Source organism: Fragaria vesca, linkage group LG2 (genome assembly GCF_000184155.1).
Source record: "Fragaria vesca subsp. vesca linkage group LG2, FraVesHawaii_1.0, whole genome shotgun sequence".
NCBI lineage: Eukaryota > Viridiplantae > Streptophyta > Magnoliopsida > Rosales > Rosaceae > Fragaria > Fragaria vesca.
Genome location: NC_020492.1, coordinates 23,228,401 through 23,249,929, shown reverse-complemented (window position 1 = coordinate 23,249,929; position 21,529 = coordinate 23,228,401). Strand labels below are relative to the sequence as shown.

Below are 21,529 nucleotides of genomic sequence, written 5' to 3'. Positions count from 1 at the left end.
CTTACAGCGAATCCCCCCAATTGTTTATTCATTACTTTAATAACCTCCACGTCCTTTTCCGTCATTTTTCCTTTCTCTAATCCACCGGAAACTAGCACATAGAATTATTAGTCAAATAACCCAAGTGAGAAACAGACAAACTAACCACAACGTTAAGCCTGAAACCTCATGTGCCATCGTCTTCGTCGACGCCGACGTCTCGCTGAGTCAGCTTGTACATTTGGATTGGATAAGCCTCTGGTTTTCGTTAACCCAACCACGGTTTAGGTTAACCAAACCAATCCCAATCCCAATCCCCCTTTGTCTATAAATCACAAACCCCACCTCTCATTTCGTCAGAATTCTCCATCCAATAAAATTTAACCATACAAACCTCAAAATTCAAAATCCACACAATGATGTCCATTTCCTCTTCATCGTTCACCGCCTCTTCATCTTTCTTTTCCGGCCAAACACTCCTCACCAACGCTCCGACCTCGCCTTCGTCCGTCAAGTTCCGTCCGGCGACCATCTCCGCTTCATTTGCATCAACGGTCGACAGGCCCCGCATCCACATTGGTGGATCAAACCCCTCCCTCTACGACGTCCTCGGCATTCCCACGGGCGCCACGTGTCAGGAAATCAAGACTGCTTACCGCAGATTGGCCAGAACAGTCCACCCTGACGTCACCGCAGCTAACGGTCAATCCTCCTCCGACGAGTTCATGAAGGTCCACGAGGCCTACGCCACTCTCTCCGACCCCCAGAAGCGCGCCGACTACGACCACCGGATGCTTTTCCGGCGGCCGGTGCCGATGGGCTCTTCGTTCTCAATGTCGTCGTCGTCGGGAAGGAGATGGGAAACCGACCAGTGCTGGTAGCTAATTAGAACATTAGAGAAATTAACTAGAAGAGTGCCTAGTTAATCCTGGATTAATTAGAAGAAAAGCCAGCTTGTTTTGGCGCGTTTGTGTACATAGTACAATCTACTCAACAGCTCCAGATCTTTGATTTGAGCTACAGGCGCCATTTTTTACAGCCTGAAATTTCATATGGGAATTTACACTACTACTTCCCGTAATTTTGTCATGTAAAATCTCCTTTCGGATGATGCTTAATTAATATAATTTTGTTCTTTTCTGCTAAATTCGACCATATTTGCATCAAATTTTCATTAAGAATTTGAAATTTGAACCCATTCTTGACTCTCACCGGAAAACAGTTGACGGCGTAAATTAAAATAATCTCCGTCGGTAACAGCAATCCACAATTTCATGGGCCTACTCCTTTAATAGACCACAAAAAATATGGGCCGTTTAGAAAAGGCCCAATTGAGATATAACACACTGTTCTGGTTCAGAAATTCATACAAGGCAAATAGAGAGAGATAGTGAGATGGCTCAACTGGGGAGACTGCTGGTAAGGCAATGCCCGGCGCTGCAGCACCTGTGCTGCTCCTGCGTCGCACTGAATCATCTCTTCTTCTCAACCTCGCTTCCACTGAGCACAAACCCTAATCCCCGCCGCGGTTCTTCTCCGGTAATCAACTTAGCTACTCGCGGCGTCCATAAACTAGTCCGCGGACTCCGACCGCGCGACGCTCCTCCGGCGCCGTCCGATCTCGACGGTAACAGCAGCGGCTCCGATTCGGAGTCGATTACGTATAAGAGCCGAAACGCGTTGAAGCGCGACGCTCGGCGCGCCGTGCGTTGGGCTATGGACCTCGCTTCGTTCTCTACGCCTCAGCTCAAATTGATTATCAGGTAGCTTTAGAATTTCGAATCGTTTCTGTAAATTTTGTTCGTTCAAATTAGCTATTTTAGTGTGGATTTTAGTTTCTGAGTTGTTAAATTTGCTTTGGAAATGGTAGAGTGGCGTCTTTGGACGAAGATGTATTGGATGCTGTTATGTTAGTGAAGGTGCCACCACTGTAAATTGAACTTTTGTGGTTAGTTTGTTCTTTACTGTGGAAATGAGTTTTGGTTCATTTCGTGGTTGTGGCTAAGGTGTTTGTGTTATTGCCGCAGAGATTTGGGAATGATGTGCGAGAAGGAAAGCGAAGGCAGTACAATTATATTGGTATGAATTGGAATTCCTTTTGGTTATTCTTGTTTTCGTAGCTAGAGTTTCGAGTGTAGTATTAGTTAGTCTGTAGTCTGATTAGAATATCAAATGTTTTTAGTTAGAAGCTGGAATGTACTTCATTTCGTTCATTTATTGTATGTTCATATCTTTTTGAATTTTGTGTTTAGCAAAACTGTTACGGGATGCGGACACCGAGCTGATGGATGCTTTGATTCGGGCTACAAAAGACAGTGATCAAAAGAAGCTGCAAGACTTATGTGGTTCGGAGGCGTTGAGCATTGATGATGAGGAAGAAGAAGAAGCTGAAGAATCTGATAACGAGGAAGAAGAGGTATGCTAAATTTAGTTTGGCTGAAACACTACCAATTTGATGGTTTGCGGATACAGGCCTTCTTACTTCAGTTTTGATCCTTGGTTGCAGGGTTCTCACATTGAGGTAGCATCCAGATGGGTTGAGGGTATGATCAATAAGGATGTTGATATCACCAATGAAGTTTATTCAATTTCTGATGTTGAGTTTGATCGTCAGGTGAGTTTCACTGTGTTGTTAATATCATACCAATGTGGTTACAAACTCAGGTGAAAAGTTGTTACGTTGTGCATGTCTTTTTGAGTTTATATTGGGTTTGGGGGGGGGGGGGGGGGGGGTAGCTATGCAATTTCATTCCCTACATTTTTTTATAGCCATAATATGATAATTGAAAAAGGTTTGCTGTTCCATTTACAGCTAGGTCACTGTCTTGTTCATTTTGCATTCCTACCTCATAATACTGAGAGGTGTGGCTGAGTGAGATTGTTAATATTTCACCAAGTCCGTACATAGAGGGCAATTAGCAGCACTTGAACAACTGCTTGTGTTGCGTTCTTTGAACCGCGGCCAATAAGCCTCATACAAATGTTCCTGTTGCAACAGGAAGCATTGCATTCTGTATCTTGTCTGTTTACTAATGTCAACCTCACATAACAGGAATTGCGTAAACTTGTCCGGAAAGTACATTTGGCTTTGGAACGCTCAAGCATTTCTGAGGAAAACAAGGAAAAGATTGATGAAGCGGTAGTGGGTGCCAAAAAATCACTCACCAGGTTCCTTCGTGCCCTTGCTAAAAGCAGCCTAATGATCAATCTATAATACTTAATTTGTATCGTTATTTTCTAGTCAATACAGTATCATCTTTAATAATTTTGAAGCATGCCCTTGTTTTTCCTTAGTTCATGGTTTTGAGTCTCAATAATTCAAGTAGCTCTTATCCGTCATGTAAACCTAGTAACTAGTTGGTCACCTCGGGCAAAGGAGTTGAAGTTCATTTATTGTCAGGTTGATGCCAACATTTTTGTTCATTGCCTGCACCTAAAAATTTCTCAAAACTATGTGTGCATTGTATCTCATAGACTACTTTTGATTGATACTTTTTCCTAGTGTCCATTATATTAAAAAAAGAAAAAAAAAAAAAGAATGAACTTGTAGTCATAGTTTAGGTTGGCTTTACCAGTCTACCTTGTGGCCCATTTTAAGTTTATTTCAGTTTAATTGCCAAGAGAAGAGATTATTTCAGTTTTTAAAATTGAGCTGTTTGCCCAAAGAGGATTAAGAAAAGGTTTGAGGAATTTCTTTTAAAAACTATTTAATCCATGAAGACTGGATAGGCCTGGACCTAGTCATTGAACCCAATTAAGAAAAGGATTAGAGTGGGCATCGTCTTTTAATGTAGTCAATGACAACATGGCTTAAAAGACCTTGTGTGTTTACCTCATATAGGGCTTGACTGTGCCACAGATTAACCTGCAAGTTTGGGCTTCTTCTTTTTTTATTGTTTTTTTTTTCATAACCGTTTAGTCTTATTTGAGTCACATTTTGATGTTCTGAACAACTAAACAGTTATAGGGAGGTTGGTTCTTAAAAATAACAGATATAAGGTGCTTTTTTACACAAATTTGAATTGCCTTGGTCATTACTGATCAAGTAGTTGATGATAAAGGGAAGGGGAAAATGAAGGAAAAGACAACAAGTCCTAGTTGGGTCAGCCTAGGGTAATACAAATTTTAAGCTAAACTCCAAGTGAATGTGGTAATGGGACAGTAGCAGATTTGTCGTGGTAGACAACAACAAAGTTGGGTGTCATCTAAATTAGCAATTGCACAGCGCAGTGTTCTGTGTAACCAACTTCACTTGCCTTTTGCATCAGCTGATTTGATGTATTATTTGAGCATTTATATGAAAGTTGTTTGCAAGTTGTTATCATACTCACTTAACAAATTGATTACAAAACCATTGTTTCTTTTAAAGTATGTTTAACTTGCTGTTAAGTTATTCTCATGCCCGATTAAACTGCGTGAACTATAAACTGAGAAAGGATCTCATTCTCTTATTGACATCGTCACGCTGAAAATTTACTTATGACTTGACTGTTTTTGGCTCGAAATATGTAGTATGAATAGGCAGGCACATCTGTTTGTTAATTTCAATATAGTTTCTTGTTTAATCACTTGGAGTCCTCATTCTTCCCTGACCAAGAGACCCTTCCTGTAGCATTTCTTGCTGTGTTCAAAGTAATAAACCAACTTGGACTGAGTTTTAATAGAACTTCACTTGCAAATGCAAAGGAAGTTGTAGCAGCTTGACATGCATGTATTCATATTTCATACATAGCCTGATCTTTTAAGCTTATATGAAGATATTTTAATGTCATTTTCCTACTGTTTGGGGAACCAGCTGGCCTGGCACAGCCTACTTTTTTTTATTATTTTTTTATTGTAATCAATGATATGGGAAAGGAAGAATGCTTTGTGACGAAACTGAATTTGATATCCTGTGGTGGTCCACATGGAGAGCGATGGAGTTGAGACTCTTCATAGTTCATACTTCTGATGTTTGGGAAGTTTGTATCAAGGAAATCAAACATAGATTTGGCGTCAAATCTGGCAGACTGGTTGTAGATCATAGTTATCATTGATTGGGGTTTGGTTTGGTTCCAATTTGAGGAGGATTTCAGACCATTAAGGTATTAGTGTTCAATTTGGAGAGGAAGTCTGGGTTTCATTGTGTGCTTGTGTGCGTTTTGCATTCGAATTTGACTCTAGTGAAACATGTTGCACAGAATACCAATGAGCATTATGTCAGGGACAATGGGATAAGATAATTGACATGCCTTTGACAATACGACGAGAAAAGTAATACAATACTTGGCACTAAAACAAATCTGAATTATTTGTATACATCAATTGATCAATGATATTATATTAAGTTATTCTTCGATCACAACCTCTGGCCTATCAACTTTAGAAACTTGTTACGAACATAATATATTATCATATTTTTTCTTTATTGACAATTTTTTTTTTCAATTTCTAATATCACTTGTAGTTGTCAGTCTGTGAAGAGAATTAGGTAAACTAAGCTGCTGCCCCATGCAATTTGGTTTTTAGTCCAATCTGTTTGAAAAAAAGAAACTGTAAATAGTGTTGTTGGTTAATTTGTAGTTGTCAGAGTCTGTGAAGAGAATTAGCCAATTAGGTAAAACTAAGCTGCTGCCTCATGCAATTTGGTTTTTAGTCCAATCTGTTTGAAAAAAAAGAAACTGTAAATAGTGTTGTTGGTTAATTTGTGGTTCTCCATGACTGAGTATTTGCTTCTCTCTCTTTTGTATTCCAGAATTGCAATGAAAATAATAAATTAAAGATGTGCAACTAATTCAGCTAGTCTATGGGGGTGGCTGCTACTTGGTAGATAATTAATCATAATAGCTTGCTTGATTGAGATTGCTACTAATATCTTTTCAAAGGAGAAAAAGGTTATTTAGATTACGGAGTCTAAGTAGTTGTTTTTCTGGTGAGAACATATTTCAGAGAACAAATTCTACTTGTTTGAATATTCTGAAAGCTAAGCAGTTGGATGAACAATCAGTGTGTTTTTCTGGCAGTCTGGAGAAGTTGAATAACCTTAACCATATTTTCTTGCTGTTCTATGTTAGACTATGTTGGTGTTTATTATAGTGACTGGTCAACTAAACAGAAGAATTTTGGCTATAAATTAACCACTAGCATGCAACATGTATTAGAAACGTGAGCTAACTACGGAAGTGAAAAGCCAAAAAAGACTGCCGAGGCTGCTGGCCGATATTGTGAGACTTCAATTCCGGTCACCGTACTATTCACAGAAGAAGTCTAATAACCAAAATTTGAAAGATGTGGTTCAACATGAAATTAAATATTAAATATGAAACATGATGTGATTCTAGAGATGAGAACGGTGAGAAGTATGTGATGTCCTTCATTAAGTTGTATACGCTTCCTTCTGAAATGGAATTTCGGGGTTTTCAGATTATGATTCACTGTGAAGAAAAAGTTCGTTCAGGACTAGTTTACATAGTGTGATTGATCGAAGTCCCTTTCAAGCAAAAAGCCATTATGTAGTCACAACTTTCAGAAGTTCTTTGTGTTGGTTGGACATTTATGTTAGATTTTTTAAGGTCATTGCTGGCTATATAATAGCTTAAGCAACTGTCATTATACTTCCTCAGATTTTTTTTCGCCTACGTAAACAAATTATTTTTTTTTTTCTCTGGGAGAATAAGGCTATGTAAACATTGAACCCCTGCTTTTTACGTAATTGGGTTTTCCTAATTGCTTCCTTCCAAGACATTTTCAAAGAGTAAAATATCGACGATCATGGAAATTTCGATGGTTTTTAAAAATAAAATCTCGATGGATATATCGAGATAATATCGAATATCGATAGAAATTTTACCAAATTTTATTTAAAAATTGTATATTCGATAAAAAATATACTAAATATAAAATATCAGAAAAATATAAAAATTAATATCAATAATCGTAAAAAACGAAAATTTCAAGAAAATATCAAGGATATTTTAAGTATTTTACTCCTTGCTTTCAATTCCATTCAGGAAACGATAATGATGCTATAACTATTTTAACTGATCATTGGACCACTTAAAATAAATGCAAAATTAGGTCGGTTAGAACCTGGAAACCCCTTTATGCTTCTACTCTCTATTTTTTATTTTTTATTTATTTTTTTTTTTCTGAAGCAAATTTCCTCTTTCATTATTGCTACGAATGCTGATCCTCACTTCTGTTAGAAGGCGAGACTTTACCCTTGTTCATTTTGGCTTTTTTAGTCCATGTTCCTTGCTTGTGAAGCTAGTTAAGATTGGAGGCCAAATTCCTGGGTTTTGGTTAGAGCCTTCGCTGAAAATTGTCATCGATATATAATCTGTCTCCTTCAAATGATGGACAAACGAAATTGCCAAATATGTATGGTGAGAAAAAAAAATCTGTTTAGCTTGCTACCTCATTATTTCGATGAAACTGCATTCGAATAGAAAAAAAAATACGAAGCAATTTCACGCTTTCAGCACAAAGACACCTTCATATATGATCCAAGGAGCGACCACCGTGAGTACATAACCATATTAGTTATCAGTGTCGGTTCTTTCTTGATTTAGACCCGAGCTTGCGCTATGAATCCTCTATTTTTACGACCACAATAACCTTGCAGCCATCTAGAGGTCACCGTGAAAATGAAGACGTCCGATTTGGTCATATTGGGCCCTCACTAGAATCCGAGACTCCCTTATAAATACACAAATCCATGAACCTCTTATCTCCCCCTCTGCTCTCTCTCTCTCCTCCCTCCTCTCTCTCTCTCTCTCTCTCTCTCATCACATTTGCTGGAACTGGAGGGACACCAACCACAAACTACTCTCACATTTCTTCCCACCATCCTCATCCTCCTCCTCCATTTCCAGCTAGCTGCAGAGCTCAAATGGCTACCTTAACCTTCTCGCTTTCTCTATTCACCCTTCTCGCTCTATTTACATCAGGTAATTAATTAACTTCGTCTCTGTGTACATTTAACTTTCCGATTTCAGTTTAGTAATCTTAATTTGAGTTTAATTCCCTTTATACAGGAGTGTTGTCAACAACATTCACAATGGTAAACAAATGCGAGTACACAGTATGGCCGGGCATTCTCTCCAACGCCGGAGTCCCGCCGCTTCCGACCACCGGCTTCGCTCTCGTAAAAGGCGAGACCAAGACCCTAACCGCCCCCGCCTCCTGGGGAGGCCGCTTCTGGGCCCGAACACTCTGCTCCCACGACTCCACCGGAAAATTCTCCTGCGTCACAGGAGATTGCGGCTCCGGAAAGCTAGAATGTTCCGGAAGCGGCGCCGCACCTCCCGCAACACTCGCCGAGTTCACTTTAGACGGTGACGCCGGCCTTGACTTCTTTGACGTCAGCCTCGTAGACGGTTACAACCTCCCCATGCTGGTGGTTCCCCAGGGCGGGACCGGCACCAACTGTACCAACACCGGCTGCGTGGTCGACCTCAACGGCCTTTGTCCGTCGGAGCTCAAGGTGAGTAGCGTTGATGGAAGCCAAGGCGCCGTCGCGTGCAAGAGCGCGTGCGAGGCGTTTCAGCAGCCGCAGTACTGTTGCAGCGGCGCGTACGCTACACCCGACACTTGCAAGCCGTCTTCGTACTCGGAGGTGTTCAAGAAGGCGTGCCCTCAGGCCTACAGTTATGCATATGACGATAAGACCAGCACCTTCACATGTGCCAATGCCGATTACACCATCACCTTCTGTCCCTCCCCTAACACCAGGTAAATTTACACTAATATCCCTACTACATTTTATTACTCTCCACCCTCTTTTTTTCACACTAACGTTAAAGTTAAAAAGGGTGAATTTGCCTGCACATACTGACAAAAGCCTGCCAATATGAACGTTAGACGGGTGAAAAAAGGGCCGTTAGTGTATAGTGAAGTGGGCATTTCAGTAATTTGACTCTTCTTTTAACACTTAATCATGCCATCTCAGAAAACACGAACTCTTAACAACGGTGTCGGTTAAACTAGCCAACTAAACAGGGTTAAACTAGCCAACTAAACAGATCATGAGATATTAGCATAATAATTTGTAGTAGATGATTGATTAAGAATTTAGTAGTGGTTGGGGGGAACCTGTGCCATGTTCTAGCCGTCTAGCTGGTCAATTAGGCATTTCCATGTGGTCTCCAATACAGAAACTAAAAATTAAATGCACAAATAAAGATGTATATCCCACGCTGAAAACGCATATCCCTAGGCTTTTCAGAATATAGAGATATTCTGATTCCCTCTTTTCAGCGCTGCACAAACTCCAAACAAACCACTATTATTTCTCGCAACGGTAAAATTCTAACGGTAAAATTTACTGACTCCGTTCGTTGTCATTTTGTGTTTCACAGTCAGAAGGCTTCGCAAGGCCAAACCACACAGCCGGCTCAGACCAGCAACTCGCCGGAGATAAACAGCACAATGGTGTATGAAGGCGCCTCTGACGCTGACGGAAGCGTAACATCTTCGTCGTTCACGTCCGTCCACGTGTTCGCATCGCATGCAACTGCCGGTGCGGTCAGCGTCACGGTGGCTGTTTGGCTATTGTGGCAGCACTACCTCTTCTAAATTGTGATATGGCTGGTTCCGGGAACGTGGGCCCCCGCGCCTTTTTGGGTCTAGGCCTTTTCCGAAGCATGGGCCATGTGATTTGGGGGTTTCGTTGGGTCCCCATATTGTGGCCGGCTGACGCGGATTCGAGTCAGGCAAGATGGGTAAAGCCCACCCACCCGCCAGCTACGTACTTATACGACACTATCTATTGAGGCAGACGGGATGTCGTTGTCCGTCTATCTATAGAAACTGAAATTCGATTGATACTGAAATCTGGAGCCAAAGCTTAGGTTAGCTAGCTGTTAGGTCGAGTATTAGGGAATATATATATTCTTTATTTATTTACCATGTTATCCGAATAATCTTTTTTTACATTAAATGGAGGGTCATGATTCATTTGTATATTGGAGATTTAACTGAGATATGATTATGTAATTTAACTAAACCACCATGTTCTCAAAGTTCCATTTGGATCACTTAGAAAATAGGAGTTGATAGAGGCTTTGTTCTTTAGTTTGTACTAGGAATTTTAACCCGTGCGTTATTGTGGGTCTGAGAAGAGCAAATTTATATATATGGTTCTTTTTTTCAATTCCCAAATATAGAGAGAGTGTGGCATTTTGTAAATTACTAAAAAAAATAGGACAAAATAGTAATTACAAAGTAACCTAGACCGGATGACAATAACGTAAATCAACATAAAAATGGGGGTAAAAATGTAATTCAAAGAGTGATGGACAGTATACGGGTTGTAACCGTATTAGTATATAGTAAACGTTTTCTTTTCAGTAATCGAAAAGAAGAACTAAACAACCCTAATTTGGAAATAAGCATGTCACCAAGCATTTTGTGTTCTTATACTAATTGAATTTGGCATTACATGAAACATGAATGGAAGAATAATTGATGTGAGAATTATAATTTTAGATGATCTTAATGTGCTAGATAATGTAAACAAGTATTGGATTGTTCAAGGCGTGGAAGGTGATGCTTGTGATGACCTTAATGACAACTATGAACTCAGCCTTTATCTCTATAACTAATCACTTAACTAAAACTTTCACCGGCCGTCCCTCGAATTACTGTTTGTTTACGTTTTACATTTCGCACTCATCGACACAAGCATGTTCGGCCATGACTCGTACATGATTGGGACTTGGGAGAACTACAATGTCATGTGAGTGAGGAGACATAATCATCGTAACGTTTGGTACTAACTTACTTTGCACATGGATTATGCATTGCATCCTAGCTAACCATGTCATTATGAGATCCTGCCCCATATATGCATGGTCCAACACTCCTACTGATTAACACATTATCAACCACGCATAACATTTTCATGGGTCTTGATGGTCCTTTGAAGCAACGTTTTGATGATTACTATTTCCATCTGTCTTTTACAATCATTAAACGATTACGATTTGAGTGTCTTTGATATTTTACTTAATTTGCTGAACTCTGAAGCATGGTATGCAAGCACTACTACATCAAAAGAAACATCTGAGAAGTCCTTTATGTTATCATATGTATTGATCTGTGTTTAGTGGACTTGATAACGTAGTTAACAAAGTGCCCGGCAATAAACCTATTGGTATAATTCATTTGAATATGCATGATTGCATGGTGATGTGTTACACGAAGAAGGAACAATATATATAAGATAATAAGGAGACTATTTAGGCCATGAATTTTCAGCTACTTTAAAAGATGATCAATTATATTTAACCATCACCTAATCAGGCAAACTTCATATAATTATATAAATGCCCTTATTTAAGGCATACAGCGGTTCTGTTGTCTAGTTTAGCAGCACCCAATTGCAGTGTAATAAGCACTGTGAATCAACTTGTGGGTTAGAATAGGCCATGGGGCTGGCAGAGGTCTACATCAATGGAAAAACCTCAAGCACATAAATTGTTAATAAGATCAACTTTGCTTGATCCTTTCTTATATCAAATTAAGTCTGGCCGACGATTGGTAGCCCAGTACTCGTCCTCGATATGACTCATACCCACGATCATGGGCTAGCTAGCTTACCTGACTTGTCCACGCCACCAAGTCACCAACAGAAGAAAATTCACCCCTCACGATTTATCATATCTAGTTTATGCGTAACTTGGTTGATTTTTTTTCTTATTAATTAGTCAAAACCCAGAAGCTGGTGTCTACCAACTAGTGCCTGCAACCGTCCTCCAAGAAAGTTGTTCTATCAACTGCGCGCCAAAATGGCATCTGGTCATGACATATCTTGATCAAGGACCCAATAAGATTTGGAATCCTAGTCACTGTGAGTGAGATGTTCGATCAGAGTATGACTCATACAAAACCATCGCTGGCTGCTGGCTTATACTCAACAGCTATCTAGCTATCTATTTATCTCCTATCCTGCAATAATATTTCTCTTAATTAATGGTTTCTGTTCAGGCATCTCTATCATTACTGGAATAATAATCTGCTCCCCAGAAAAAACAAACAAAGTGCAAACAGCTAGGCCCCTGGAAAATAAAATGAGCGTCGACCAACAGGTTAAGGTTGCTCAAATATGTTGACTACGCTTGTTTGGGAGGCAAAGACTATGAGCATCTATGATACGACATATACGTATAACAATCCGAATCAGGGAACCTATGCATGCGGCTAAGTGATTAAAGAAGCAAGAACGTTTCGAAGAAAAAATCTTCAATTTTAATGACTTTGTTTCAATTGTAGTCATGTAAAGGATGCTTAGCTGCCTAAGCTCTGACTGTGTTTCTTTCTGATTATGAGAAGTCCATTTCTGCTAGCTAGTTGTAGATTCCAAACTCTAAAGCTATTGGATAAGCCGATGAGGCACGTATTAGACTTTTCAACAGACACCAAGCAAATATTGATTCCTTCTTCTCTTTTCTAAAGCCAAATACACCCCAGAATATTGCACAAGAGCTGCAGTAGATATTGCACAAGCTGCAAAAGATATATGTTTACTTTTCGGTTATCCAAATTCCAACATGCATGCAGCGTAGACATTTCACTTTTGCATGTCATCCTGATGCGAATTGTTGATGGATAGCCCCCTTATTAGCTTTAGATTTCCCCTTTTTTCTCAGTACTCACAACAACCACGAATTTTGGTGTGCTACAAATCCGATTGGATATATAATTGGATCATCAAAACCACAGCAAGATTTAAACACATATCCGACTGATCTCTGCTTTAGACTAATGTACTCGAGGAGTCCAGGATCCTTAGCTATCGATCTAGGAGACATACTTTAAGCACGCTCGACTGTTTTATTGTATTGCTACTGTATTGTTATGGGAAAAAAAATTATATTATATGTCAGAAGTGGGATTTGAACCCACGCCCTCTCTCGAAGACCAGAACTTGAGTCTGGCGCCTTAGACCACTCGGCCATCCTGACATTTGATGTATTGTGCTGCAATTAGCTATATTGATTACTGTATACAAGTAATATACTTGCTTGCTGATAGGAAAGAACTCAAAAGGTTAGAGTTGCATACTATGCTACAGCCTACGCGCAAGTCGATTCCTCCTCACTTCACTTCTAAGTGCATTTAACTTGTGAAACAAAGTAATTGAAATTCTCTATGAGCTCAGATTCCATCAAACTTAGCCAGAAGAAAGTGTAGCCATTACCATATTATGAGAATCTAATTCTATTTACAAAGTTGTCAAACCTCATGGCAATGTATTAATTTGAGATGCTTACATTGAACACGTTTGTTAGGTGTAGTTTGTTGACGCATACTAAATCAAAAAATTATCGAATAGAAAGAAATAAATTCTCTCAATAATTATAACACTTGATAAATGTAATCGATCAATTTAGTTTGTTTTTCACATATTCCACACTTAAGCTTTACTGTTTTGATATGATTTAAGATTGACATAGCACTAAATCTAACATACACAATCTTGTAAATGTGAAAAATATATACAATATATATACTTCCTATAAATGATCAACAAACATTGATATTATCGTTCTTAACTAAATAACCAAGTCACTCGACCCGTCATTGTTTAATATCTTTAGCTTTACCCATAGTCATGTTTTTTTTTTGGTTAATATAGTCATTGTTTAATATCTTAGCTTTACCCATATATGGTTGCTGTCTTGCTGAGATGGAGTATTTGACCTTCGCAAATAACACGTGTGAGCTACCTAGCTTTGCACTTTTTCCTTTTGTCATTGTACAAAACAATCAAAACTTCCTCTCTTCTATAAAACACAGACATTTATTCTCTCATCAGTCATCACCATGAAACCAACCATCAAAGTATAAATTACTTCCTTCTGTTCGTCGGTGAAGTTAGTCCAATCGCAGCTGGGAAAACGTAAAGAAGCATCACCACCTTCTTCATGTGGCTATATTCCGTGTGGATTGTTTCCTCAAATAGCTAGGAATATACTTCTCTACTTTCCTATTTCTTTCCCAATAACAGCACATTGGATTCCTACTGTAACTAGAAACGTTGTTTCTCTCCACTCCTATAAAAGACCTCAGGCAACCCCATTCATCGCAGTTCTAACAATTCCATCCCCCCTTTTAGGAGAGAATTCTGCTATTACTTCCTTCATATCCAAGCAATGTCGATCTCGATCTTCCGTTCCCCTCTACATATCATTCTCATTGTTTTGCTCATAAGTTGTGTAACCAGCGTTAATTCGACAACTTTTACATTCATAAACAGGTGCGATTACGCTGTTTATCCCGGAACTCTCTCCGGTTCCTCCAGCCCTCCACTAGAAACCACCGGATTCCAGCTCCAGCCCGGCGAGTCTCGCTCACTTCAAGCCCCACCAAGCTGGTCCGGCAGGTTCTGGGGCCGAACCGGTTGCAACTTCGACCCCACCACCGGCCAAGGCTCCTGCACCAGCGCCGACTGCGGCTCCAACCAACTCCAGTGCAACGGTGCCGGTGCAATCCCTCCCGCCACTCTCGCCGAGTTCACAATCGGTTCCGGTGATACAAAAGACTTCTATGACGTCAGCCTAGTTGATGGCTTCAACTTGCCTATGCTGGTCGAACCGAGCGGTGGCTCCGGTGACTGTTCTATTACCGGGTGCTCGGTGAACTTGAACAAGGGATGTCCTAGTGAGTTACAGTTCGGAGGCGGTGCCGGGTGTAGGAGCGCCTGCGAGGCTTTTCAGACGCCGGAGTACTGCTGCAGCGGAGCGTATGGCTCACCTTCGACGTGTAAGCCGTCCGTTTACTCGCAGATGTTTAAGGCGGCGTGTCCGACGGCGTATAGCTATGCGTACGATGATGGCACCAGTACGTTCACATGCAGTGGAGCTGATTACGCCATAACATTCTGCCCTTCGTCCACAACGAGTCAAAAAACGTCAACACAATCACTAACACCACCAACAACGTCAACACAACCAACGCCAGTAACAACGACGGTGACACCTCCGCCGCCGCCAACAGAAACACCGGCGACACCAACAGCGCCGGCAACGCCAACGAGGGCAACGGATGGGAGTGGAGGCGGATACACCATGGATTATTTTGGCTCGTCACCGAGTTTTAGTAGTGACGCATCCAAGGGCGCCCTTGCTTCTATTGCAATGGCTGCTTCATCAATCTTGTTTTATTTTCTATTGGTTTGATTTGTAAGGGGACTATAGCCATGTGAAATGCAGCCTATCTCCTTCATGAAGTTTTGTAACGTATTTAGGCTAGGTTTGGTGTGTGTAGATTACAACAGTTATAGTTTTCAATGTAAGCTGCTATTTAGGAACCTTTTCGAATAGAAGGAAAGTTCATATTGCTCAAAGATCTTACTTGGGATATTTTAGAACTTGATTGTGTTTTGTTGCTTAACTTTGAATCTTGCTGGTAGCTGGCCTGGCCTCCATGGCCACACATGTATAGGTAACTTTTAGTTGGTGAGCTGAGATTTGACTTTGCTTAAACAATAAACAGCAAGATTGTTCCTTACTCAATGGTCTAGAACATATATCAATGGAATGCAGATCTTTCTTTATGTGTATTCAATTAAAAATCAAAGAAACACTTGCAGGTAGATGTCAAATTAGGTTATGTTGGGCTTTGAGTATCACTTTTTTGGACTTTTAATTGAAGGAATTTTAACTATTCAAGGCCCATCAGTCCAAGATGCATTGATCACAACTTCACAACTTAATGATAATTCTCTTTACCCTAAGGGTGGTTTAGTTGATGACCAGGTGAACATTTATGATGATACGATACGTATCTACCATAAGGGTTTCAATTCCATTAGATACTTTGTAAGTGCAAAAATGCCTAATTAGCTTAATAACATGGTACAAGATATGATTATTAGTTTTATGTTATATTGGAAAAAGAATTAAGAATAGTTTTATGTTATATTGGAAAAAGAATCAAATTCTTAATCTAACCAAATTCTCAACCCTTCCTCACCATTGAGCCTAAGAACTACAAGATGACTAATTTGAACATTTCATTATGAACCGCTAATACTAGGACTTGGGAGATCCAATCTTATTCACTGGACTGGGCCTATCAAGTACAATGGGCCTTCCCTCTCGTTTCGCTTGAAAATCGAATTTATAAACAGCCCATCTCATTTGCTTTCCCCACGTCGAGTACGAAACAACATACCAATAAGAAGCTGCCATGTCACCGAAACCAATCCCAAGCCGTCCGATCATCCACGCTGCAACACAAGCTCTCCCCACATTGGTCAACCGCGACTCGAAAGTCCCCAGTCGTCGGTAGGGCCGTCCGCATTCCTCCGTTTCTCCACGTCAAGCGAACAAACACCGTCCACTAAAACTCCGCCACGTATGCAAAACCAAATCACAACCCGTTAATTCGTCCACGCTGGCAAAACCTGGCCAATCCAGATTTAAGTCGCCGTTAAAGTGACGCTCAAGTTTAATAACCAGTCACCGGAGCTATATATACTCATCGCCAAGTTGTTGGTTAGATCAATCACAATTTTGAGCAGACTAATCTGAGTGAGGCGAAGTTACTAGAAACACTTCATAGCTATGAGGAAGTGGACGATCCCTTCCGTTCTGCTACTGCTGTGCCTTCTCTCTCTTCTCCCGGATCAAGGTTCGTCGTCAACCTATGCTATTCTCTCATACATTTCTGTAGATCTCGAATCGGAGATCCTGTATTGCTTTTTGTTTCTGAGTTTGTATCTGAAGGGGTAGGGTTTTGAGGATCTGTTTTGTTTTTTTTTTTTTCTCAGGAAGGAAATTACAGGCGAATGCAGAAGCGAACTCCGACGAGCTTGTAGATCCGCCGAAGGTTGAGGAGAAGATCGGCGCCGTTCCGAATGGGCTTTCCACCGATTCTGATGTCGCTAAGAGGTTAGAGCTTCTAGTTGAATAATCTGAATAATCTGATGTATGATTTGTATAGAGGTTTTCAAAAATTTAAGCCGGAGTTTGTTGTAATTTGTGAATGGATGTAATCTCAGAGAGGCGGAGTCAATGTCAAAGAGACGTGGCAACGCTCAACAGTTTGAGTTTCAGGCTGAGGTGTCTAGGCTCATGGATATTATTATCCACTCGCTTTATAGTAACAAGGACATTTTCCTCAGGGAGTTGATTTCCAATGCCTCTGATGTAAGCTTGCTTTGACTTTTCGAGTGTTTTTGTAGAATGTTTTGTTAGAAATGTGTGGTGGATTTCGTACTGAATTGTAAATAATTGTGAATTTCAGGCGTTGGACAAGATTAGATTCCTTTCCCTCACAGATAAGGAAATCTTGGGTGAAGGTGATAACACTAAGCTCGAAATCCAGGTTGGTTGATGTTGCTTGCTTTTCTATTAGTATTAAGTTTAGTACTGAATGATATGTTATTGAACTCTGTTCACTGATTTGCAAATACATAATGCAGATTAAGTTAGACAAAGAGAAGAGAATCCTCTCTATTCGTGACCGAGGTATAGGTATGACAAAGGAGGACTTGATCAAGAACTTGGGAACTATAGCAAAATCTGGAACTTCAGGTATCTTTAGCTTTTATATCGAGTGTCAAAGTTTCCGGTGCATTACGTGTTGGCTTTACTGATTGAAATTGTAATTCTTGGTGCAGCGTTTGTTGAGAAGATGCAAACAAGTGGTGATCTTAATCTCATTGGACAATTTGGAGTTGGGTTTTACTCCGTCTACCTTGTTGCTGATAATGTCGAAGTTATTAGCAAACACAATGATGACAAACAGTATGACTTTTGTTACAAATTGAATTTGTTTTGCTTGAGAATAATTAAACGGCTTATTGTGAGTAATGTTCATATTAATTTCTTGTGTTTCAGGCATGTTTGGGAGTCCAAGGCTGATGGCTCATTTGTAGTTTCCGAGGATACATTTAATGAACCACTAGGACGTGGTACTGAAATTAGATTGCATATTAGAGAAGAAGCAGGGGAATATTTGGAAGAGAGCAAGCTAAAAGTGAGTGAACTTAAAAATATTTGAACTGTGATTATCTAGTTTCATGTGAACCATTACTCATGTGGGTTTGCCTACACTTTTAGCTTCTATTAGCGTAGTAGAAACAGTTCACTCCCATATTTTTACGCTTATGATACTGAATAACATTTGTATCTCTATTAGTTGGTTCTTTTCTTTTGGTTAAAGGCCCAACATTTTTTCCCTGTAAAATTATTGGTGAGGCTAAGATGTATCTCATGATAAATTTTTTTGTTCTTGCAGGACTTGGTGAAGAGATATTCTGAATTTATCAACTTCCCCATCTATATCTGGTCTACCAAAGAGGTTGATGTGGAAGTCCCTGCTGATGAGGAAGAAGAGGAATCATGTATGCAAACTTTATTGTAGAAGCTTAGCTTCGAGATGTTGTATTTGCATTCCTTAAAAGTCTATTTAGTTTGGTTCATATCCTTGCACATAGTTGCTAATTGCTCTTACTCAACCATTGTGAACAGCTGAAAGCACCCCCTCTGAGGAAGAAACTGAAGAGGACGCTGAGAAAAATGAAGATGAAGATGCTGAGAAGAAACCAAAGACAAAGACGGTAAAGGAAACAAGTCAAGAGTGGGAGCTTCTAAATGATGTTAAAGCAATATGGTTGCGCAATCCTAAGGAGGTGACCGAAGAAGAGTACGCCAAATTTTATCAGACCCTTGCCAAGGTAACTTACTGGTTGCATGACAGAATCTTTAGAAGCTAAAAAAACCACTCATCGTACTTGTCATATCATCATTCATCAATTGTTCATTTTATTATTTTTTCCACAGGATTTCAGTGAGGAAAAGCCTTTGTCATGGAGCCACTTTACCGCTGAAGGTGATGTAGAATTCAAGGCTGTCTTGTTTGTTCCCCCTAAGGCTCCTCATGATCTATATGAGAGCTACTATAATGCCAACAAATCCAATTTGAAGTTGTATGTGCGAAGAGTCTTCATATCAGATGAATTTGATGAGCTTTTGCCAAAGTATCTGAGCTTTTTGAAGGTAATATTCGATATGTTTATTTCATTTTCACTCGTATCTATGGGTTTGTTTGCAAATGCTTACTAAAATATGGTTTATGCTCTATGATCAGGGTCTTGTTGACTCTGACACCTTGCCACTCAATGTATCACGTGAAATGCTTCAAGCACACAGCAGTTTAAAAACAATCAAGAAAAAGCTTATCCGGAAAGCCCTTGATATGATCCGTAAACTTGCTGAAGAAGATCCTGATGAGTCCAATGACAAGGCCAAGAAAGGTATGGTATCTGAGTATAATACTGTATTGTTATCATTATCATGTCAATGATAGACTGCTTGCACTCATTATCATTTGTATAGAAATCTGAGCTAGATGCTCCGTTGGTGTTATACTTGTACCTGGGACAGATAATTAGTTGTTCACTTTTGTTTGATGTTAAATTTTACTTTGGATGCAGATGTTGAGAAGTCCGATGATGATGATGAGAAGAGAGGCCAATATACAAGATTCTGGAATGAATTTGGCAAGTCTATTAAACTTGGTATTATTGAAGATGCGGCCAACAGAAACCGTTTGGCAAAACTTTTAAGATTTGAAAGGTATTTGTGCTATGTAATATTTTGTTTTCTGCTAGTTCCAATATTTAGTTTCTAAGAACCCTTCTCCTTATATTGCATGGGCTGACCGACTAATTTGAACTCTTTGACAGTACCAAGTCAGATGGCAAACTGACTTCACTGGATCAGTACATTTCAAGGATGAAATCTGGGCAGAAGGACATATTCTATCTTACTGGAACCAGCAAGGAACAATTGGATAATTCTCCTTTCCTTGAGCGACTAAAGAAGAAAGGATACGAGGTAGGCAAATATACCTCCCAGTCCTTTTGCCTCTTCCCAGTCGTTCTTTTTGGATCATCAGAAAGGCAGGCGTTAGTTTCATCTGTGTTTACCTTTTATTTAATTGTTGCAGGTTATCTTTTTCACCGATCCAGTTGATGAGTATTTGATGCAATACTTGATGGACTATGAAGACAAGAAATTCCAGAATGTCTCAAAGGAGGGTTTGAAACTCGGAAAAGACTCAAAAGATAAGGAACTCAAGGAATCATACAAGGAACTCACCAAATGGTGGAAGGGTGCTCTTGCCAGTGACAATGTCGATGATGTGAAGCTTTCCAACCGATTGGCTGACACACCATGCGTGGTTGTTACTTCAAAGTTTGGATGGAGTGCAAACATGGAGAAGATCATGCAATCTCAGACTTTGTCAGATTCTGCCAAGCAAGCATACATGCGCGGCAAGAGGGTACTTGAGATTAACCCAAGGCACCCAATCATCAAGGAGCTCAGGGAGAGAGTAGTAAAGAACCCTGAGGTATGTTCTAGGCCTCTTTCCCCTTTTACACTTACATTATTCAGAAACATATCAAGTGGTCTAAGTCTATGCCTATAGTTTTGCTCTGTTGGATCTGTTATCTTAATCATCGAGTGGCTTGCTATTTCAGGACGAGAGTGTGAAGCATACAGCACAGCTTATCTACCAGACTGCACTCATGGAGAGTGGCTTTGTACTTCCTGACCCGAAGGATTTTGCTTCCCGCATCTACAGTTCAGTGAAGTCTAGCCTAAACATCAACCCTGACGCAACAGTTGAGGAGGAAGATGATACTGAAGATCCGGCTGAGGCTGAGGCTGAAACTCCTGCAAACGAAGCTACCCCTGAGGCTGAAGCTGCTAATGCAGATTCACTGAAGGACGAGTTGTAGGTTTCTTAATACTTTTACCCCTAATGAGCTTTATGGCCTTTCATGGTTCACCAGCCTTTAGAGAAGCGGAAATCACTTTCATTGCTCAATTTGATTCCGTTTTGTTGAAGTTTAAGACTTTAGATAATAGGTTTACTGTAATCATATAGCCTGAATTTTGTCTCCAGTTTTTTAGTTAACGAGTTTCAGGGACCATGTCATGTATTTTCTTTGCAAATACAATGTGTTTCCATTTAATTGTGCTTCAAGCTCTCTTGGTTCCTTTTTTTTTTTTTTTTTCTAAAATATTTTCTCTCTACTTTTTGTGGGAAAGCGGTGTTGGGCCCAAAGCTTAAAATGATGAGACCAATTGCAGTGGGCCACGATCCAAAAGCTTAAAATGATGAGGCCATTTAGAGTTGGGCCCCGATATGGCGACTTTCCCATTTGATTAAATCTTGAATTGTTTTTTAATCGGGTAAACTTTTATAGTGACGAGAACCATTTCCTTCTATTTGTTAATAGGAAAATATGTCACTAGACTAAATGACGAAGGCCGAAATCCTTCTACTAGATTAAATGTTTATATCCTTCTACTTGTTAATAGGAAGATATGTCACTAGACGAAGGCCGAAATCTTCATTAAACTTTTCTAGTGATGAGAACCATTTCCTGACTTAGCTTAAGGAGTTGAATTAAGATCTTAAGCCTACTGTATTAGGGATGTCGCTGTTTTGCCACGCTAAAACTGTCTTGAAGCCTAACGTTTGTGGTCCTAAACAAATGACTACTACGATTATATATAGATTCTCTATCTGAACAACCCTATATAAT

General features: G+C 39.9%; 5 protein-coding genes and 1 non-coding gene across 6 annotated transcripts; 5 read left to right on the top strand and 1 right to left on the bottom strand.

Moving 5' to 3' along the window:
• The first annotated feature begins 337 nt into the window (after positions 1–337).
• Positions 338–1,126, top strand: LOC101305236 (chaperone protein dnaJ 11, chloroplastic-like). The gene has a single exon (XM_004291307.1). The coding sequence runs from the start codon at positions 396–398 to the stop codon at positions 858–860; it is 465 nt and encodes a 154-aa protein (XP_004291355.1). The 5' UTR covers positions 338–395; the 3' UTR covers positions 861–1,126.
• Positions 1,127–1,354: 228 nt separating this feature from the next.
• On the top strand, positions 1,355–3,496 carry LOC101304935. The gene is made up of 6 exons (XM_004291306.1): positions 1,355–1,742; positions 1,850–1,898; positions 2,007–2,058; positions 2,232–2,395; positions 2,486–2,593; positions 3,032–3,496. The coding sequence occupies exons 1-6, from the start codon at positions 1,375–1,377 to the stop codon at positions 3,191–3,193; spliced, it is 903 nt and encodes a 300-aa protein (XP_004291354.1). The 5' UTR covers positions 1,355–1,374; the 3' UTR covers positions 3,194–3,496.
• A 4,215-nt stretch (positions 3,497–7,711) lies between these two features.
• On the top strand, positions 7,712–10,116 carry LOC101304644 (thaumatin-like protein 1-like). Its single transcript, XM_004291305.1, has 3 exons — positions 7,712–7,907; positions 7,995–8,691; positions 9,318–10,116. Exons 1-3 carry the CDS (start codon positions 7,850–7,852, stop codon positions 9,532–9,534), a joined length of 972 nt encoding a protein of 323 aa, XP_004291353.1. The 5' UTR covers positions 7,712–7,849; the 3' UTR covers positions 9,535–10,116.
• Positions 10,117–12,839: 2,723 nt separating this feature from the next.
• On the bottom strand, positions 12,840–12,923 carry TRNAL-CAA. The gene has a single exon. It is a non-coding gene; the product is annotated as a tRNA-Leu (tRNA).
• A 1,091-nt stretch (positions 12,924–14,014) lies between these two features.
• Positions 14,015–15,140, top strand: LOC101307757 (pathogenesis-related protein 5-like). Its single transcript, XM_004292895.1, has one exon. It carries the CDS (start codon positions 14,115–14,117, stop codon positions 15,138–15,140), a length of 1,026 nt encoding a protein of 341 aa, XP_004292943.1. The 5' UTR covers positions 14,015–14,114.
• A 1,286-nt stretch (positions 15,141–16,426) lies between these two features.
• On the top strand, positions 16,427–20,837 carry LOC101304351 (endoplasmin homolog). Its single transcript, XM_004291304.1, has 15 exons — positions 16,427–16,596; positions 16,736–16,856; positions 16,967–17,114; positions 17,212–17,292; positions 17,390–17,501; positions 17,588–17,714; positions 17,808–17,946; positions 18,208–18,313; positions 18,441–18,646; positions 18,753–18,968; positions 19,060–19,225; positions 19,406–19,547; positions 19,658–19,808; positions 19,921–20,325; positions 20,456–20,837. The coding sequence occupies exons 1-15, from the start codon at positions 16,530–16,532 to the stop codon at positions 20,714–20,716; spliced, it is 2,448 nt and encodes an 815-aa protein (XP_004291352.1). The 5' UTR covers positions 16,427–16,529; the 3' UTR covers positions 20,717–20,837.
• The last annotated feature ends 692 nt before the right edge of the window (positions 20,838–21,529 follow it).